The sequence below is a fragment of the Embiotoca jacksoni genome, unplaced genomic scaffold (assembly GCF_022577435.1).
Source record: "Embiotoca jacksoni isolate LCO1_2020_lvr unplaced genomic scaffold, fEmbJac1.0.p SCAF_14, whole genome shotgun sequence".
Classification (NCBI taxonomy): Eukaryota; Metazoa; Chordata; class Actinopteri; family Embiotocidae; genus Embiotoca; species Embiotoca jacksoni.
The window spans coordinates 15,306,830-15,325,384 of NW_027185274.1; the positions used below are offsets into that span (position 1 = coordinate 15,306,830).

General features: G+C 42.1%; 1 protein-coding gene across 5 annotated transcripts in view; it reads right to left on the reverse strand.

Annotated features, from left to right (window-relative positions):
- Positions 1-1,638: 1,638 nt before the first annotated feature.
- The window catches only part of schip1 (schwannomin interacting protein 1), a 191,696-nt gene continuing 174,779 nt past the window's right edge, over positions 1,639-18,555 (reverse strand). For 4 of the 5 annotated variants that reach the window (XM_069148227.1, XM_069148229.1, XM_069148228.1 and 1 more), the window contains 6 exons: positions 11,805-11,923; positions 10,361-10,478; positions 9,486-9,683; positions 5,845-5,968; positions 5,078-5,171; positions 1,639-2,660 (listed from right to left, as the gene is read on the reverse strand). In XM_069148227.1, the coding sequence (XP_069004328.1) occupies positions 2,609-2,660; positions 5,078-5,171; positions 5,845-5,968; positions 9,486-9,683; positions 10,361-10,478; positions 11,805-11,923 (705 nt within the window). In that variant the 3' untranslated portion in view covers positions 1,639-2,608. Of the gene's footprint in view, positions 2,661-5,077; positions 5,172-5,844; positions 5,969-9,485; positions 9,684-10,360; positions 10,479-11,804; positions 11,924-17,937; positions 18,290-18,555 lie in introns of those variants that run through there. The other variant, XM_069148230.1, reaches the window with a different exon arrangement.

Consider the following 18,555-nt stretch of genomic DNA (forward strand, 5'->3'; position numbering starts at 1 on the left):
TTCTGAACCTTTCAGTCCAGCAGCACATCAAGATGAGCCCCTTGCTGCAACTGCTCCTCTGTATGTATATAAATGAATATAAATATACGTATATATGTATATATGCACATGTATACATTTTCTTTGACAAATCCCACATTAAACAAAAGTACACCGTTACAGTATATTTCTCTGACCTTTGACGTTTTACCAAATAAATTCTTTAACAGGTGAGTTCACTGTTGTCTGGGCATGTTTACTTATCTTGTTTTATATTACCGGTTCAACTTTTTTTATAGACATCTTAGGGGACCACCTGGAAGAAGAAAAAAAAAAATCACATTTCAAACTCCCCCTGCGACCACAATTACCAACGGTCCTTTGCACTGCATTTTGACCTTTCATAAAGCAAAGGTTAGTTCTTCCTTGTTATGCTAATGTCCTCTTCTATGACTGGTCCCACTTTGGTGAAACCGGTCTCATAGGAAGCCTGTAACATTATCAGTTTTAAGAATTTCGGAAGGGGCACATGCATGTTTTCTGGTCTTCTTGGCATTAGTCATGCCACAATATTCATAGTAAAAACTTGTTATAATTCACCGGTATTGCAGGTTAAATAAATGGAAAGAAAAGATAATTTTCAATATGAAATTACATCATAAAATCTTTAAAATCCTCAGAGAAAATGTAAATATCTACACTTCTATGACTGGCAAATGTCATTTTCAGAGGAAGAGTGTATGATGATGGAAAACAATCGAGCTTCAGGGGAAAGTGTTTTACCAATTTCAGTTTCACAGGTTAAATGAATGTTCAATCCGAGTTTTTATTTTATTTTTTTAAGTTGGTCCAAGGTGTTAATCGGTATCTCACAAGTGCACTAGACTCATAGAGAGATGAATGTGAAACCCACACGTACAGTATGACTTCATCTTCTTGTTACACCAGTAAATCAGTTTCCACAACCTGCAGCCCGAGCGTTGTGCTTTACAGACTTTTCACAGGAAGTGCACTCTCTGAAACTGCAGTGGTCAGTGCGTGGTTGACAGGAGTTCCCTGGCCTTTCTCTGCTTCCACCGCAGGACCGTCAAAGACTGGAACCTTAAAAAACAGTCAATGTTTTACACATGACCACACCAGGAGAAGGCAGGGGAGGGGAAGGGGGGGGCATTTTATGTGAGAAAAACGATTGTACTCATTACCATATGTTAGTAATATGGTAGGTAGGTAGGTATTTACTTTATTAATCCCCGAGGGGAAATTTTTTTTAAAATATCTACACTAATCTAAATATAGAATCATTTCTGCACGCTTTTATACTTTTCATACTCACACAAGTAAACATTCATCGTGCACTTCAAGACAACAAGCCGTTTTATTTCACGTGAAAGATATATTCCTCACGGTGACTTTGAAGGGGTTGCCCAAACCAATGAGTCCCTTTAAGAGCAGCAAACCAACCCCAACGACAAGAGTGAGACACAAACAATGTCATGATGAGGCAAGACTGAAACAGAAAGAGGTGAGTCATACCACTTGTGCAATGTGAGGATGCTTTATAGCCTCGCTGCGGTCGCGATCAGTAATTACACTTCCTACGTTCACGGGAAAGAGGAAGCTCGAGATCACAAATTCAACATACTGCACAAGAAACCGACATATATGAAACAAAGTTTATTCTTTATTTTACATATCTGTACATAAACATTTCTTCCCTCAAATAAAGTATCTGAATACAATAGGATGAAAACGATATTAACACACTTATTCATTTAAAATGACTCGTGTCAGAAAATCAACATTCACAAAATGTTGAAGAGCAATTAGAGTGAACGTGTTACCAAAATCTACAACTCCACTACAAGGCAGGCATGTTTCCTTTACACTCTTTTAGCACCTTCAAATGAACATTTCTCAGTTGAAAACTACCATTTGTGCAGAATAAAAACGGGTCGACTTTGAAATACTTTAAATTTACTGTCCAACTTAAAATGGTTTGAAGAAGTTAGTTTTCCATCGTTTTTTTTTTTTTTAATTTTTTTTTTTTTTTTTTTTACAATATTGTTTCTTTTTCTGAAGACTGACTTTCTACTAAATTTTTCACTATTACTTTATTTTTTTCCCACAATTTTTGCATGTGAACAGTTATAATTTAGTGGCGAATGTAGAAAGTTAAAAAGAAACAATAGCAAAGCAAGGCCGATCACTGCACAGGAAGCTGGGGACAGAATCCATGACAACACACAATCAGTTTCCCCTTCTCCCAGGAAGCAGGAAGTGCTACTCCGTCCTTAGCGCTGGGAGACAAACCACAGAAGCAAATGAAAGAGGGTGGCTTTCTTCTGTGCTGCTGCTGCTACCACTGAAGTCAGTGAGTTGGGCAGGAAAGACGGGGTGTGGGGGGTGTGGAAGGGGGGGGGGGCGTGGGGGCGGTGGGGAGGGAAGATAGCGAGGAGCAAAATACTTTGGACAAGTGGGAAGGACTCGGATCGACACGGGGCAGAGGGGGAATGGCCGGAGGGGAAGAGTTCGTCTCGGAGCAGGGGCGAAGCTTGGCAGAGGGCAGCGGGGGGGGGGGGGGGGGGGTAGTAGTAGTAGGTAGGGGGTGGGGGGGGGGGGGTGGGCGATCTTATTTGGATAGGGTCTTCTCAGCCAAATGTTTCTGCTGGCTCTCAGCGTGCCTGGAAAAGAGAAAAGGAAGATATTGTTATTCAAATGATAAATCTGCTGATATTCTATATTTTTCTTATTGTCAACACACCAAAGCCGACGCTGAAGTGACCTCAGTGTAGTTACAGCTGGATGCAGCTTAAAAACACATCAGTGAGCCTCACAGGTGTTTTATTCATATTCACGTCTTACCACCAGTGTTAGGAACGTTACTTCCAAAATGTAATTGGTTACAGATTACTCTGTTGAAAATGTAATTAGTAATGAAACTTACTGCATTTGATTACTTTCATAACAAATCTTTTAAACTGGGGAGTGAAGCTGAAAAGTCCTAAAAACTCAATTTAAACTCGGCAGTGTAAACCTCACAACAGTACACAACGCTGATTATAGTCAAACTTGGAATGATTTGATTGGCAGATGAGAGGCGGTGCAAATTCAAACAAGGGAACCAACCAATCAAAAACAAGGCTCAAAATTAAGAGCACAAGCTGCTCAATGAATGGAGCCTGTGCAGACGCAGACAGAAGAAGAGATGCAAAGCAACAGAATGAATATCATCTTCTACATGTCAGCTTTTTATGTTCAGATGTAATTCCTTTGAAATAACCAACATTTTGAATGCAATTTAATTACAGCAACTGTAACAGATTATAATTACACTTATTTTGTAACTTAATTACATGTAACTAATTACTCTCTAACACTGATTGCCATGAATGCTGACACAGCACATTATTTAGACCATCCTGCTGCCTAAGTGTTCAGTAGCACATTAACTCCACAGCTGAAAATATTCCCTGACAAATGCATTACTTCATCCTGTTAAGTAACGCTTGTTGAAGGGGAACTCCACTGATTTTACATGTTCGTGCTTCCAAGTCGTCAGGAGAACTATTGCCTGTGTGGGAAACGTCAAAATCTGATAACCGACCACATTTTGTGCAATTTAGGCACCAGGTTTTGAAAAGAATGAAAAATGTGTTGAATATTCTTGAGTATAGTGTATGTGAAAATGTTTTCTTAAAAGGATACAAAGGAACAAATAGTAACAAAGACAAGAAGAGTTGAGAGATGGACTGATGCACCAGTTTTGGTCCTGACAAAAAAACTAAATACAGTGGTGTGAAAAAGTGTTTGCCCCCTTCCTGATTTCCAATTTTTTTGCATGTCTGTCACACTTAAATGTTTCAGATCATCAAACAAATTTAAATATTAGTCAAAGATAACACAAGCAAACACAAAATGCAGTTTTTAAATTAAGGTTTTTATTGTTAAGGGGGAAAAAACCCAAATCCCAAAAAACCCCACGACAACATCCAAAGAACCTCACTTGCCTCAGTAAAAGTCAGTGTTCATGACTCGACCATAAGAAAGAAACTGGGCAAAAATGACCTCCATGGCAGAGTTCCAAGACGAAAACCACCGCTGAGCAAAAAGAACATTAAAGCTCGTCTTATTTTTTTCCAGAAAACATCTTGATGATCCCCAAGACTTTTGGGAAAATACTCTGTGGACTGACGAGACAAAAGTTGAACTTTTTGGAAAGTGTGGGTCCCATTACATCTGGCCTAAAAGTAACACCGCATTTCAGAAAAAGAACATCATACCAACAGTAGTGGTGGTGGCAGTGTGATGGTCTGGGGCTGTTTTGCTGCTTCAGGACCTGGAAGACTTGCTGTGATAAATGGAACCATGAATTCTATTGTCTACCAAAAAATCCTGAAGGAGAATGTCCGGCCATCTGTTCGTAACCTCAAGCTGAAGCCAACTTGGGTTCTGCAGCAGGCCAATGATCCAAAACACACCAGCAAGTCCACCTCTGAATGGCTGAAGAAAAACAAAATGAAGACTTCGGAGTGGCCTAGTCAAAGTCCTGACCTGAATCCTATTGAGATGCTGTGGCATGACCTTAAAAAGGTGGTTAGTGCTGGAAAACCCCCCCAATGTGGCTGAATTACAACAACTCTGCAAAGATGAATGGGCCAAAATTCCTCCACAGCTGTAAAAGACTCATTGCAAGTTATCGCAAACACTTGATTGCAGTTGTTGCTGCTAAGGGTGGCCCAACCAGTCATTAGGTTTAGGGGCAAACACTTTTTCACACAGGGCCATGTGGGTTTGGATTTTTTTTTTCTCCCTTAATAATAAAAACCTTCATTTAAAAACTGCATTTTGTGTTTACTTGTGTTATCTTTGACTAATATTTAAATTTGTTTGATGATCTGAAACATTTAAGTGTGACAGACATGCAAAAAAATAAGAAATCAGGAAGGGGGCAAACACTTTTTCACACCACTGTATAGGCTACATTATCTTTTTCATCGGTTATTCTTGAAATTAAGGATTTTCTTTTTCTAGCACACCTGGTGAGTGAAAACAACATGGTGAATGCAGTGAATACGTTCTTCAATAAGTGCTTCATCACCTGGTGAGGTCCTCGATGTCAACCAGCATGGCATCTTGCTCCATGTGTAGTTCATCCCGAATCAGTAGCAACTGTACAAGCTCCTCATTCAGACCTGGAGTTATAGGAAATATGAAGGATAACAATAAGATGTAGCACTATCACAAAGCTGAAATGTAATATTTACGGTATGGGAACATCACAACGGCCACAGACGACCATGACACGTATCCACTATATATACACTATATACACTAAAACACTCTAGGTGACCGCTTAGATTCCTCACTGTGGGTTCATAAAAGGACTTCAGAGCCACTGAAAACTTTATGAGCAGTGACAGTCCAACCACACTCAGCAGTTGTGGTAGTTTTCACATCATAAGCTTTGGCTATTGTTCCCTCAGCTCTGCCAGAAATGATGAAAATAGATTTTCATGGGGAAAGTCTGTTTGGTTAGTAAAACCTTGCTCAGGCTTTTGGACTCATGGGGATTTTTTTTTTTTGGAGCTGCTGTATGTAAGATGAGAGATTATTCATTCACAAGTACCAGGATCAATGATGTGTACAGTGCGGTAACAGTAAATACTCAGGGGAAGCTGTTAACTGGTACAGCTCTTTCAAGGGACTAACATATACAAAAGTACTTTCACATCCACCGAATAGGTTAGGGGTCAGTATGTATGTGCATGTTTTTCCCCGTGTGCGCTCTTGCTCATTTCTGCAATTGAAAGTACAGGTCAGAGACTGTGTATTAACTGTGTGTGTGTGTGTGTGTAGTCAACTCACTCTCAATCTGGGAGTGCAGGTCATTGACTATGACCTGCAGCTGTCCCAGTGTCATGTCTCTCAAGTCGGTGGGCTTCAGGCTTCTTTTCATTAGACACTCGCTGATGTGAGGCATGTGTGGAAGCTGCCAAAAAAATAAACAAAACACATAAAGAAACATAAATGTCTGAAAAACAACAGCCATGTTGGACATTTAGCTTTCTCTATTTGGACATTGAAACCTCATGTTATTGATAGAAGCACAGAAATGTCCGTTCGTATGTTTTGTTTTGCTGATATTCATGTAGTTAATATTTGCATTAAATCATTTCATTTCTTCAACAAAAAGGCCTGAATGGTTTCATTGCATTATGAAATTTATGGACATATTGAATGATTGGGGCTCAGAATTGAATTCAGACGGAGTTCAGAAATGTCTTTCACAGCATCTACATATATATGAATAACAGCAGTGGTGGATTTCCATCTTTTAAATCATTTAAATAAAGCAAAATTGCCTTTCACTGGTTCCGGATTCTCGAAACAAAAACAAACATTCAATCTATTTACTCAAAAACCATTGATGAAAATATGGTTAAAACCCACATTGGCACAAATGATCAGCGGAATAAGAGCAGGCAAAATGAAATAAGGTAACATAAACAGTCAGGTGTTGTGGTTGACTGACAACATGTTGGACTTTAATCTGCTGCTGGAACAGTGGCTTCTTTCAGAGAGAAAAAAAACAATCTTTTCCAGTCTCTCTGGTTCTCTGGTAAAACAAAAGGGAATATCTCTAATAACGCTTTTTTGGAGGCGCCTACAAAGGGAGATTCCACCTTGGCACAAACAGGATACCAGTGTTTGAAGTAAGTAAACAGCACATGAAGTCAGTGACTCTGTGGGGTTTTCTATCTCCAGTAGAGGCCAACAGTGAGCCCACTTTTACATCACACTGTGGAGCAATCTGGTTTATTCTATTTCATATCTCAGATAGTTTTATGGCCTCCCTGTTCACGGAACATTTTTTAATTATAATTTTCACAATTAGCACAAAATCCCAGTCAGCTAAAGTATTGCAAATTTCTGCTACGTAATCACAGACAAGGGGGGGAGTGAGAGTAAAGGGTGACACCTCACGCAGGATTTCTACAAGTAGTACCCGCAAACTGCTTCAAACATCAGTTTTCAGTGTAATTTTTAAGACGCGAAACTATTTGTGGTGTTTTGGTTTTGTTTAAAAGCCGGTGCTTCTGTTGTCTTTGTGTACGTCTCTGCTACCAGCAGCTGTTCTATGTTGTCAGTCAGTCTCAGAGTGTCGCCACCACATGCAATTGAAACGCAAAGCGTGGCGTGTGCATACGCACATGAACATGTCTTTTGCTTTCTCACTTTTCCTATGTCAACACCGGTCCACCTTCTTTCTCTTTCCGTCCGACACACCTCCCTCCCTCCCTCCCCTCAAGTCCTGACACACAGTCAGTGAGAGGTTGTGCACTCTCTTTGTATGTGCTAGTTTCTCACCACTCATTCACTTTCACATTGCCACTGATGCAACTGTACTTGAGGCAGAGGTGTCAATTTCAGTTTTGGGTTACATGCTGTGGTCGGCAGAGTAGCAGAGGGAGAAATATAATGTCAAATACAATGTGAGTAACTGATGGGAAAATGTAGATTGGTATTAGCTCTGACTCAAGTTCTCACTGCCGTGTGAGTTTCTGTTGCAGATTGGTCATACCATTCATTACAAATTACCATGTGAGCCATCAATACCAACAGGCCAGTCAACAGTACTGACTCAATACCAAATTGAGGAACTGGAAGTTGAGAGAGAATTGAGGTTTCTAAAATCCCTCCACCTCTTTTCTCTCGTTGACTTTCCAGCTTTCTCTTCGATGATTTGTTTGTTGGTTCAGGAAAATCCACACTTCCAGCACAACGTCAGACATTTGGGTAAAAGCTTAACGCGCTGGCCAAACTCCCAGTCTGTGCCCTTGACAAGCGAGTAGGGCAATCCAGTTAAGTTGGAAGTGAATTAGTGAGGGCACTGGTTACTCCCCTTCTTAGTCTGGTGTAACCCCCCTACTTGTCAGATGAGCTCAAGTTCTCTCTTCATTCACACTAACACTGCTTTACTTCTTGCATATTATTTTAGTTGTTTATCTCGTACTTGTAGCTAATTATTTCAACTGTTTATGATTACCTGTCATTATTCATTTAAACTGTTTTTCCATTACTTTTAGTTAAACAATTCCATCCGTTTATCAAAAATTTAGTTTATTATTTCCATTACTTTTATTTACTTACATTAAAAGTTTTTTTTTTGGAAAACATTTACCAATGACCTTTAGCTATGTTGTATTTTAAAGTGTTGCCTGTCGTCAACATCATTTTCTCGCGCTGTCAAATTACTGGTAGCAGTAGATGGAAGCAACGGTTGCCCACTGAGTGTAAGGTTGGTGGTTCGATCCCTATTTCCTCCTGCCCACATGCCAAAGTGCCCTCGGGCAAGACACTGAACACTGCTGGAGCCAATGGCAGGTGAGCACCCTGCATAGCAGCTCTGCGTCTATAGGAAGCAGCAATTTTAAAGTGCTATATAGCACCTTTTTACCCACAAAGCACTGTCTGACAAAGCTGTGCGGTGTGCGGTCAGCCTGTCGTAGCTGGTAGCCTCATGGTTAGTGAGATACTACATTTACTAAGATAAGCACAACACCAATTTGTTCAATAGATGGTTGGGCGGTGGAGTTTATTTTAATTTTTTTTTTAATTAGTTACGACCAGCAGCAGAAGTTACCCCTTTGGGAGAAGCACTGCTGGTTGCTAATCACCGTTCTAGGGAAGCTTTTAGCTTTTGTAATGATTGCAGTTTAATAGATATTACAGGTGGCAGTAGCCTTAATACATCTTAACATTCACTGTGTCTTCAGTCCGGATGTGACAGTGATGTCTTCTGACTGCTGAGCACAGCTACATCCCTAAACACCCAAGTCAATGCTTTCCGGCACATGAATTATAGATGGGCCGGGTCGAGCTGCCCTTCTCTTCTCTGAATAAGTAAAACTGTTCTGCCTGTCCGATGGAAATATAGTGTGGGCAAGTCTGACAGTGTGTGAGTGTCTCTTGGTGTGTGTGTGCTCCTGAGGAGGCAGCGGGGCAGATAAAAATGGATGCAATAATGATGAGCGGGGTCATCATCACCTTCCTTTCTCTAAATAGACGACCACTGATTTGTTTCTATTACATTGTAACAGACTACCCAGTCAATAACTAAGCATTGATCATTTCAGTCACAATTCAAGGAGCTTCTTTCAAAACCTTCTTCCTAAATAATCATCAGTTAGTGTACAAGTGCTCAGTTACATCATCTAGACTGATGATGTCACAGACCTACACCTAAAGACTCATAGCTGATATACGAAACATTAAAATGATAGACTAAGGCAAAGATACTGTAAACATCTGAATGGTGGTCTAAAAGCTTTTAAGGAACTTAAGTGGTTTACATAATAATATTCTATCTTACAAACAGTGTAGGCCTGTGATATCATTGGTGTAAGTGACAAAACTGAGCAATCAGCTGGCGAACATGATGTATTGAAGAGTACAAAAGTGTTTCAAAGTTTTGTTGAAGGTAGAATGAGATCTCTGGTACTGACCAGGTCGGCCACCGGGGACTTTTTGCGGTTCTGTTTCTCCACCTCCACCTGCATCTTGGCCATGGGCTTGGCCATAGCCAGCGCCAGCTTTGCCTCTGCCTGCAGCTTCTTCTGTCGACTCAAGAAGTCCATGTCCTCCAGAGACTCCGAGTCGTCCTCGGTGGTGTCCCTGTCCGAGTAGGAGGAACTCTGCTTGGACTACAGGGAGGAAGTGGAGGAAGGAGGACAAAGGAGAGGTGGAAAAAAAAAAAAAAAAAAACATGAAAGAGAAAGGTAATGGAATAATAAATGAGGGAGAAAAGATGATAAACATTAGAGACAGGGGGTAACAATGAGGTAGGGGAAGTGGAAAAGGTAAAAGAGGTTAAGGGATTCATGTTTATGCATTGTTGGCATTTTGATATGTGCGGTTTACACACTGACAGGAGCATCATTATACATCCGCTGGGCCACGAGGAGGAACACGTAAAGAGATGATCATTTTCTCTTTCTCCCGCTCATACTGTTAAATGTGCTGACAGGAGGTTAATGCGGCCAGTCATCCATGGCCTTGGAGAGCATAGACCAATTCATCTCTCATTTGAAACCTGTGAATTGGTTAACAGGCCAGAAAACGTGAGCAAAGACATTCATAGAGCGGCTAAACTGCCGGCTATCTCTCTGATGCACTAAGAATATCTCACCGTATATATATATATATATACAATATACCATTTCACTGCTTTCATTCTTGTTCTGTATTCATTTTGCTTCAATCAGATCTCTACACTTTGATTCTTTCACACATCAATAACACACATATTGTAGTGATTTCAGGATTCCCCCCCCCCCCCCTGAATTCTACAGAATAACTCTGCGAGGACATCAGTTCATACCATGGGGGACAGAGGTGTGTCCAGGCTGGTCTCCGTCTTGCTGTCATCTGCATCACTGTCCTTGTCGCTGCCACTATCATTGACAAAACAGATCTGGAGGTTCATGCCGCTCTGCAGCCTGCAGAGAAACACACAGACGGAGGGGAATGGGCACACAGAGAAAAGTAACATTAGCATAAATGCAGATAAGTCAGTTCAATCGTTAGCTGCTTCTGCGGTAATTGACTCGAACCGGGGCCAAAGCACACAGCAATGTCAGCTGCACTGTTGCTAATACAAATGACCTTTGACCAGTTCAACAAAGCGTTTTGCCACAACGGCGCATTTAGAGAGGTGTAAATATGCAGATGGCACTGCAATGAAATAAAAGAGAGAAAATCCGAACGGACCCGAGCTGCCTTCATCACCAGAAAAAAACATGCTGAGGCTCAAATTAGGGAGGGCTTGTGTTTTTAATCGTCCGCCCTCTTGTCTCCGATGTGGATCGATCGGGAGGCTTCTGGTCGGTCTGATGCAATCTGCCTGTGACCAGAGGAGGCGTGTTTGTGCCATGGAAGAGCAGAACATCACAAGGTGTAGATCCATCCCACTGTGGATCAATAATCTGCTTATTCAATGCAGTAATTACAAACAGGGCTGATTGATTATGCAGCATAGATCCAATCAGTCCCAATTAAAATGGGACCTGACTGGTCGATTGTTTTTTCTTTTTCTTTTAGCAAAGGCACCATCAAAACGCTCTCTGTAACTTGAATTTAATAGCGTGTAGGAGGCACTAAAGTGTTCAGTGACTATTTTGACAACCATAAGATCATAAACTGCTGTTCAATAACTCACAGTGTGGGGCCTGGCTCATATATATCAGGCAGTATAAACTAAGCTGAGATATATTAGTATTGGTGAATATGTCAGCTGATAAGTAGCAAGGAAATGCAGGACATAAATGCCAAATTCATGTGTGTGGTAAAAACCAGAGAATGGGTACCATTCATTTATCAAGTGCAAAATCTCCTGCTAAGTACATCCTCTGCATCCATCTCAATTAATCTGTGGCAGCAAAATTGAGAGGTCCTCATGATTCAAATAACAGGAATACAATGCGCACTGGAGAGTTTACAGAACATCTAGTTCCAGGAAGGTACAGAGTGGGAGGTGGCAGCTCTGTGCGTGCACACGTGTAGGTGTCTTTTAGGAAGTGAGAGCCACAAGGGATGATTACGTCTGGCTTATTCACACCACTCCTCTCGGCTTCCTGTCATTCTCTTCGCCTCCGTTTGTTCAACAAGTACCCACGGTACCGTACTGTTTTTTTTTTTATACAGCCAAGCTTTTATTGTACGTTGTTAGTCGTAGAATGATGACCACGCACGGAAGTGTTTTCAAGTATCAATCACATGCTTAGTGGATAAAACAGAAGTAATAAGACAAAGGGCAGAGGTCTTACCGTGAGGACAGGCTGGGTTTGCCACTCTTGCTGCAGCTGGTGTAGATGCCCGGCCCATCATCGAAGAAACTGCCCAGAGCCAGCTTCTGCCTGATAGACTCCCTCTCATTCTTCTGGGCCTGCAAGAGGAGATTAACAACATTAGGTTGCTTTATTATTGATATTTTCGTTGTAGTTTCAAAATGAGGCCAGGTCAGTGTCAGGCTGGCTGTTGTCAAGAACCTCAACAAACTTCACACAAGCTACATCACCCCCTTTCCCACAGAACAAGTCGGAGCCAGGAGCACTTTCTGACAGATCAAATCACTGGTGCAATCGTATAAATAGCAGACTCCTCTTCTTAATTTGCACTACGTTGTTCATCGTCATCTCAGACAGCTGATATACTGGAAAGGAAATGTGTAAAATATCTAAGTGGAGATCATTACAAGTTGCCATTACCAGTGTACACCAGCAGGTGGTGCTGTTGTCTCAGAGAACAACCAGTGTACAGCGAGTCGACACAAGAAGTAGGTCCTCTCATGCAAGTCTCACACAGGATTCAGTTTACATATGATAAACTCCAGAGGAAGGACTCTGTAATATCCATTTCATACATGATTAAAACTGCAGGAATCAGCTCCAGAGTTACTCTCTGAGTCTCTTCCCAGTCCGCAATTCCAAACTCAGGATAGCTTCAGCTTTGGCCGTGCTTCACTTGCGCTGCTCACAGACCATCACCTGCCCCTATTGTCTGTGCTGAAAACAAGCAAGTGTATCCAGCTGAAACGCAAACAGCTACTAAAACACTCTGTAAATGAACAAATGGGAAGAATTAAATTCTCTGAAACACACGCTAAAGGTTTTAGTGGTCTTTAAGACACTTTCTGCAAAACAATTTGAGTCCCTCAGACACACAGTAACCCCAATTAAGGAACCCACTTTCCCTCTATCTCTCCCTCTGTTACATATCTCTGACTTGTAGCTCCTTTTACAATAAAAGCAAAAAAGAGAGAAGAATCAAGGTGAGAATGGGTAAAGAGATGTCTGTGCTGTTGGCCTGCGGTGTAACTACTATCCTCCCATTTCATGGGTCTGTCTCTTTCTTCTTTTTGCTCCTTTTCCCACCTACTCCTCGATAAATCTTTCACTTCCCTCATCTATCGTGTCACATTCCCATGCGGTCTTTATTCACCTGCTTCAGTCAAACCAGGCATTTGTCTTTCCCTCTCTTCCTCATTATCCCCCATCGCACTCATCTCCATCTATCTCCACTTCTCTCCCTCAGCCTCAGGCCCTTCCTGTTCTTTCCGTCGTTCGATCGATTCTTCCCTCTCCAAGTCGCTCATCACACCTTCACCTCTCTCCCACTCATTTCCTCAACACCTTCTCTCCCTCCGCTCCTCGCTCTCTGTCTATCTCTCTTGACAAGGTGCAGGCGTTGGTGAGAGTGCCTTCACCAAGGACACATTAACATAATCCCGCTCCACACGAGAGCCCGTGAGACGCTCTTGGCACCGCGAGCACACGCACTGGCCCGCCGAGGAGCGGACCTGGCACTGCTCTTTTGCGCGCCTCTCTGAAAGATGGCCTGGGGAATCAAGATGAACACATAAGAAAGTTTCAATTCATTGCCTCAAAGGCGGAACTGCAGCCTGTGTGGTACAGTGCAGGTCAAACGCATTTCTGTACACATCACTCACGCCGACTACAACAAAGCTGTCAGTCAAGTCACTCAGCTGCACAGTTGCTCCAAGCGAAGATGAAAAGCAGAAGCAGCAGGTTCACTGAGCTTTGTTAACTGTGTTTCCTTCATACGGTGAGGGCAGAGAAAAGGCTGGCTGGGTGAGGAAGTACGTCACACTCAGGAGGGCTCACGGGACATTTTGCATGAAGCTTTACAGCTCTGTTTCCAATCGTACACAGCTGCTTGTGTGCTGACGTAAAGACGTATGCTGGTTTAACCTGTCAAATTCCCTCCAAATTAAAAATCTCTTACAGTGGAAGAACTAACTTAACAACGTTGTGTTGATTAACTATCTGAACAGGTGACGAGTTTCACTAATGCGGTTAAAAGACAGAAAGATTTTGTCTTCAGCAGGATAAGCTACAACTTGGCCATAAACAGCATGAAAGTATTTTTTGGTTTCATTTTATATCTTGTGAGAGTTCTCTTGATATGTGAGGCAGAACACAGAACATATGCTGCTACTGCAATGATTTAAAATGAAAAGCATTTCATACACTGCTACATGGACACTGAAGGACACACTTCAATATTTTAACAGAGCACTGTATGATTTGAACTGTTTATACTTGACCTACACCTTTATATAATGAGCGCAATGAGAAAGTCAGGGCTAAATGCATCGCTTCAATCATTGATTAGATTGGTCATTGCTGCTGATAATTTTATTGGCCAGTTAATTCATCATTTAGTTTCTGTTTACAATGTCAGAGTCAAGTTTATTTCCCAAAGGTTATAAACCTTGTCAACCAACAGCCCAAAACCCAAAGATAATGAGTTTCACAATTAAAATGAAACAGAAAATCAGCAAATCATACTTTAGTGCAGATACAGTTACAAACTTGGTCACAACTGTAATACAGCTCTATATTCTTATTATTATATACAGAAACCTTCATCATTGACCTGCAACTGGATTAACAAGTCGCAGGTTATGTCTGCATCTCACACTCAACTTCCTGTCTTTGCATAAACATCATCTGTTATACAACTTGTGTGTGTGTGTGTGTGTGTGTGTGTGTGTGTGTGTGTGTGTGTGTGTGTGTGTGTGTGTGTGTGTGTGTGTGTGTGTGTGTGTGTGTGTGTGTGTGCGCGTGGTAAAACAGTGATCATGGCATCCCCATAAAGCATTTACAAAGGTGTGGAATACACCACTGAGGTGGAGCTGTGAACTGGGTAGTACAACGTAAACACATGCACATGTCTCTCCTTCACTTTCTGGTCTATTATCCTCACCGGTAGCTCATTTCCCATCTTTTCTGCTTTTGTTGTTTAAACTTCATGTGCTTAATATCCACTTCAATTTTTTGCCTTCACTACAAGTCACCTCGGTGCGTTTTCAGCCTCTGAAATGCAGGAATTCCATGTTCTCTTATTGCTACTTTTCCCGGTGGGACTTTTGAATGAAGTGTAAACCTTGCCGGAAACACGCAAACTATCTCCTCTTTTAATTGGCTCAGTCACTCAAATCGTCATGAATAAAACATTATCGTAACCTTTTTTTGTGCTTTACTGGGTAATTTTTCCACAAGAGCTTCTTACAAAATGTTATAAAATCCTGAGATGGGAAATGAGCCGAATCAGATTTTCCATGTGGTGATGACATGGAAAATTGCTGGATCCATTACATGAACATTTGAAGATGCATGTGGGAAACGAGCATGAGGGAGTGAGAGGGAGAGAGAATGAGTGTCAATCCTAAGACCCTCCTTCAGCTGCTGGCTCTGAGCACCAGAGCTGTCACTGTCCAAATTAGATTGGGAGGAGCACAACTGGGCTAATTTGTGTTTTTCCTCAAATTCACCCAAGCAATTTCCTCTACTGAAAAACCCCCATTGACAAAGACATTTTCTCCTCCACTCTGCACTACAAACCATTCATCCGCAGGCCTAAAAGGCTTATTTAACCCTGGCAATGGATGACAGGGTGCTTGTTTTGAGCCTTCAAATCTTCCCTGAATATCTCCATTAGAGGAGGGAGATAAATTGAAGTATCTGTGCTAACAAAGAGCACTCTCATTCTGCCTCCCACAAAATTGGTGCCTCTTGTGACCAGAAATTGTTAAATGGTTAAGATCTGAGAACCAGTGTGCATGTATGTGCTGTATACCTGCATGCCTACAGATTGTCCATTGAATTCCAGTCTTCCTTTCTAGCCTCCCTACTGTATCTGCACTGAAAAAAATATGCCAGTATTAATACGGACTTTTGAATATATCACCTTCCTTCTCTTTCGCACCATTCCTCACTAAGCGGTCACCCTTTTTCTGCACAATGCAGTCTCTTCACCGGCCGAGACAAGAACCCACTGTTAGCACACAAGCACACACGCACGTACACAAATACCAGGTCTTGTGAGCTGAGGCTAGCTGAGTCTTTTTTTAGTCTATTACCAGTGAGAGCATGACATTACAGAGCACCTGGATATGACTAAGTGTGTTTGAAAAGGCTACAGCTCAGAGATCTTTTTTTTTTTTTTATAAAGGTGCAGTGTGTATGCTGGTGTTTTGGCAGTCTGTGTGTGGTGTTGAGAATCCAAACAGGGATAGCTTCACTCACATTTTTTTCCAGGCCTGACAGAGAGCTGCTGCTGAGCTCTCAGCTTTACAAACAGATACAAGGTCACGGTGTCTCCTGTGTGAGTGTGTTATGAATGCGCTCCATAGTTTCACGGTTCACAGATGTTCTTGCAGGCGGAGATTTGACTAAAACTGAATCCACTCGTGCAGATTTCTGGAAAATATCGTCCAGAGTCAAAGCATACTGCATCTAAAAGAATAGCATGATGTTTAAAGAAATGCTCCTATCAGCTGACCTTAATACTTGGTACAATGGTTACGTATACCATTGTATGGGCTAACGGATCCCCTGTCTCCAGTCTGTACTCCAAGCTAAGCTAAGTGCTAAACGTCTCTTTTTATCTGCAGGAGTTGAATCAATGTTCTCATTCAACTAGTGTTAAGAAAGCAGATATGTGTATTTCTCAACATGTGCAACTGTCCCTTGAAGCACGCTGTCTTTGCCGGCTGAATGTTTGTGTGTGTGTGTGTGTGTGTGTGTGTGTGTGTGTGTGTGTGTGTGTGTGTGTGTGTGTGTGTGTGTGTGTGTGTGTGTGTGTGTGTGTGAGAGTCTTCTCTTTGTATGCTATCTGAGACCTGTCTGTCTAGGCAGTGCAACATTCCATCCAGATAAGAGACCTGACCTTTGACCCCTCGTACAGTTCAGCAGCAGGTCATTGCCAGACTGCTCCTGCCACTCAGACTGGAAGAAAACAGCTCAGCAAGTGGTAAAAGGGGTGGACATGAATGTGTATGTGGTGGTAAAAGAAGTGGGGGAGGGAGGGTTATGGTGTGGGGATAAGGAGTGTGTGTGTGTGTGTGTGTGTGTGTGTGTGTGTGTGTGTGTGTGGAGGGGGGTTGCTGAGGAGCATGAACCAGACTTGGACAGGACAATGGGTCTCCATGTGTTATTTGAGCTTTCTCTCTGCGAGAAGGTCAGACTATTTGTGGGAAAAGGTTTGTGAAGGAATTTGGTTTTTTTTTTCTCTCCCAAAGAATGAATCAGATTTAAGAAAAAGAAGCCCGGTTACCCTCACCATTATGTCATAGTAGTGCCCCAAATATCTAAGCACTTTAAAGCCCACACTTCAAGCACTACATCAGCCTCAAGTCTTCGGGCTGCACCGACACACGGACCGCTATTAAAGGGATAATTCACCTTTTTGAGAAATATTCGTATTACTTGCTGGGATTTGGATGAGAAGATGAATTCCCCTATCATATTTCAAGATGAAGCTGGAGCAGTTGGTCGGTTCAGCTCAGAAACTGACAGGAACAACAACCCTGACTCCAAAAAAAGCCAAAACAAAATCTGCCTACAAGTTCTCCTAAAGCTCACAAATGAACGAGCAACATTTGGTTTGGTACATCCATAAAACAGAGCTGCAGGAATCGTTGTTACACAGGAGCAAACAAACAAGATATCAAACAGCTCTTATTAGAGTAGAAATGCTGGTAATTATTTTATCTCTGGAAAGAGCGAAGCGAGTGTTGATAGTGCTACTTTGAGTCTTTGCTCTGCTAACCACCTGCTAGTTGTAGCTTCATACTGAAGACAAACACATGAGACCCGCATCGATCTTCTCATTCAACTTTTGGTTAAAAAAGAAGAAGCGTATTTCTTAAAATGCTGAACAAGTCCTTATTGTAGTTGTTTATGTGCGTTAGTTCACATACTTGCAGACACTAAGAAGATCAAACCATCAGCGTAAACATTGTCACATGTATCAGCTAAAATATTCCAACTCTGTTAACCACACTGATGTTTCCAGCACACATTAATTTCAGATAATTAATGATTCAAATGTGATTCACAATCCTGGAATAAGACACACAAACATGTCCTTTACCTCTTTGTAGTCATCACTGAGGTAGAGGCCAGACGCTTGCCTGATGACATCATCTACTCCACCACATCCATCCATATTATCCAGCGCCTCCCTCATCCCTCCCTCCTTCTCCCTCGTTGTGTCTTTTCCTTTCTACTCTCCAGTCAATAGGTTCGTCCAGACCGACTCCTGCGGTTGAGCCCAGTCAGTACGCATCATGATCTCACACAACTCACCCACAACACAGAACTCTACCCCTCTACTGGTGGCTTCTCCTCGTCTTTCTCTAACATGTTGTGACACTGCTTCTCTTTCTCTTGGCTTTCTAAGCACTCCACTCACTCCCTGTGTAGATTTCCCCAGTCGGTTTGCCTCTCCCGCAGGACTGGAAAAGCACAGTGGTCAGAGGTAAGGCCCCTTTAGACCCTCCCTACCTTCCACCCTCTGGTCAGAGCAGCCTCTCACAGCCCGGGAGAGCTGCAGAGAGGAGGGAGAGGAAAAAACTCACCCTGGTGTTTTTTTTTTTCCATTTTCACGGCCTGACTTGAGGAGAGCAGCTGTTCACCGCCAGTTAGAAAAGAGACACCTCAGTGTTGCCATAGGGAAAGCCCACATGCCCATGTGGGTTTGCATGGCTCT